A 1,656-nucleotide genomic window follows, 5' to 3' on the forward strand; every position below is an offset into this window, starting at 1 on the left:
ACCCACCCCACCCCACTCCACTCCACTTTTAATTCTTTTTATCTTCTTCGTTTATGGGAATATGTATGTTGATTGCTCACTTAACTTTGCTGCTATTCGATCTAACATAATCTTGAAGATATTGTCTGTCCTTGTACCCTTTGACACCTTTTCCTACCTTGTTTAGACCATACATGAATTATCTTTGGTCCCTTTGAAAGTCATGACTACTTGTTGGTGGTAGACAAAGACATTTTATCTAAATTTCTTAGCCTTCCTTAGTGCAAGTGGTCCCTTTATTTTAAATACTAGGTCACATGATTGGCTGTCTTAATTTGCAAATTCACATTATTTTTTGATTGGTGTGTAGATATTTGACAATGAGAAGATGATCATCATCATGTGCCACTACTTAGTACTTCACTCCTCCATTTCTTCTCTACCTAGTGCGATTTGCCTATATAAAGGGCTCCATTTCTTGAGGGAAATACCATTAGGGTTTTCTTTTCTATCTATATCCATTCCAAGTTTACTTTCTTTCTTCTCATCAAACCATTTTCTTTTCTTGGGTCAATTTTGATTAGTATGGCCTCTACGGTGTCCGAAAATTGGGAGTACATGGACAGTACCCATGACTGCTTCGAGAACTTGGAGCTGTCACAGATCAACCACAGTCTTCTCATGTCACTGCTTGACGAAACGCAGGTTGATGACTGCGACGATGAGAGGTTAACGAAGGTGATCCGATCCCTCGAGGCAGAAATTGATTCCAATGGCCATGACTATGCGTATGATCATAATTATACTACGTGGGAGAACGATCTTGTGGACTGTCAGTCGTCGAATGATGAATCCAACGATCTAGATCGCTCGTTGCAGCAGGACGATCTTGATCTTCATTGGATGGATATGGAGACTACCATCCCTAGTTCACCTAGTGGTGGCATGGGGGGGTGGTACATGGACCACCATGGACTAGGAATGGTGGGTGGTATGAGTCATGAATTTGGCGGGACCAAGAATTACTCTCATATTTGTTATGGAAGCCCTCTTGAAGAGCAAGATTATGGTTCACTATGGCATGAGACAAATGCAAGTGTGATTGAATAGTGAAGAAGCTAATTAGGAGATGTATATTAATGATTCGGAATAAATTATATATGATTAATTAGTCAAATAATTCATAAATTAATTGCCTTATTGTAATAATTGAGAACCTTAATTGTTCTATATGAACCGAAATCCAATTAATTAGTTTAATACAAATGAAGATCTTTAAATATAATTTCGAGTTTCATCCTTGGGGAATTTACATAATTATTTCTATTTTTAATTTATATTTTTGTAATATGCCTAGAGTTTACACATTAAACGGTTCAAGGAAAAGAAAATTAGAAGAGGCGTCGAGATTATTTCTCCTGTTCTGTATTATCCGATATTAATACTTACTTAATTTTGAATGAATTATTTAATCTTTTCTTTTTTTATATATAGTAATTTGAATGCATGGCATAACTGAATTTTAATGGATGATTCTGATTTCAATCGGGTTGGATTTTCTGACCCTTATTACTATAGGGGGAAAATTAACGATAAATCAATCATCATATATATCCTTATAATTCAACAGTCATTGATGCATCGAATTTATTAAAATTAATCCATCAAAAAATTTCA

At 35.5% G+C, this 1,656-nt stretch overlaps 1 protein-coding gene across 1 annotated transcript; it reads left to right on the forward strand.

Annotated features, from left to right (window-relative positions):
• Nucleotides 414-1,167, forward strand: LOC105165527. Its single transcript, XM_011084573.2, has one exon. The coding sequence runs from the start codon at nt 565-567 to the stop codon at nt 1,087-1,089; it is 525 nt and encodes a 174-aa protein (XP_011082875.1). The 5' UTR covers nt 414-564; the 3' UTR covers nt 1,090-1,167.

Source organism: Sesamum indicum, linkage group LG6 (genome assembly GCF_000512975.1).
Source record: "Sesamum indicum cultivar Zhongzhi No. 13 linkage group LG6, S_indicum_v1.0, whole genome shotgun sequence".
In the NCBI taxonomy this organism is placed as follows: Eukaryota; Viridiplantae; Streptophyta; class Magnoliopsida; order Lamiales; family Pedaliaceae; genus Sesamum; species Sesamum indicum.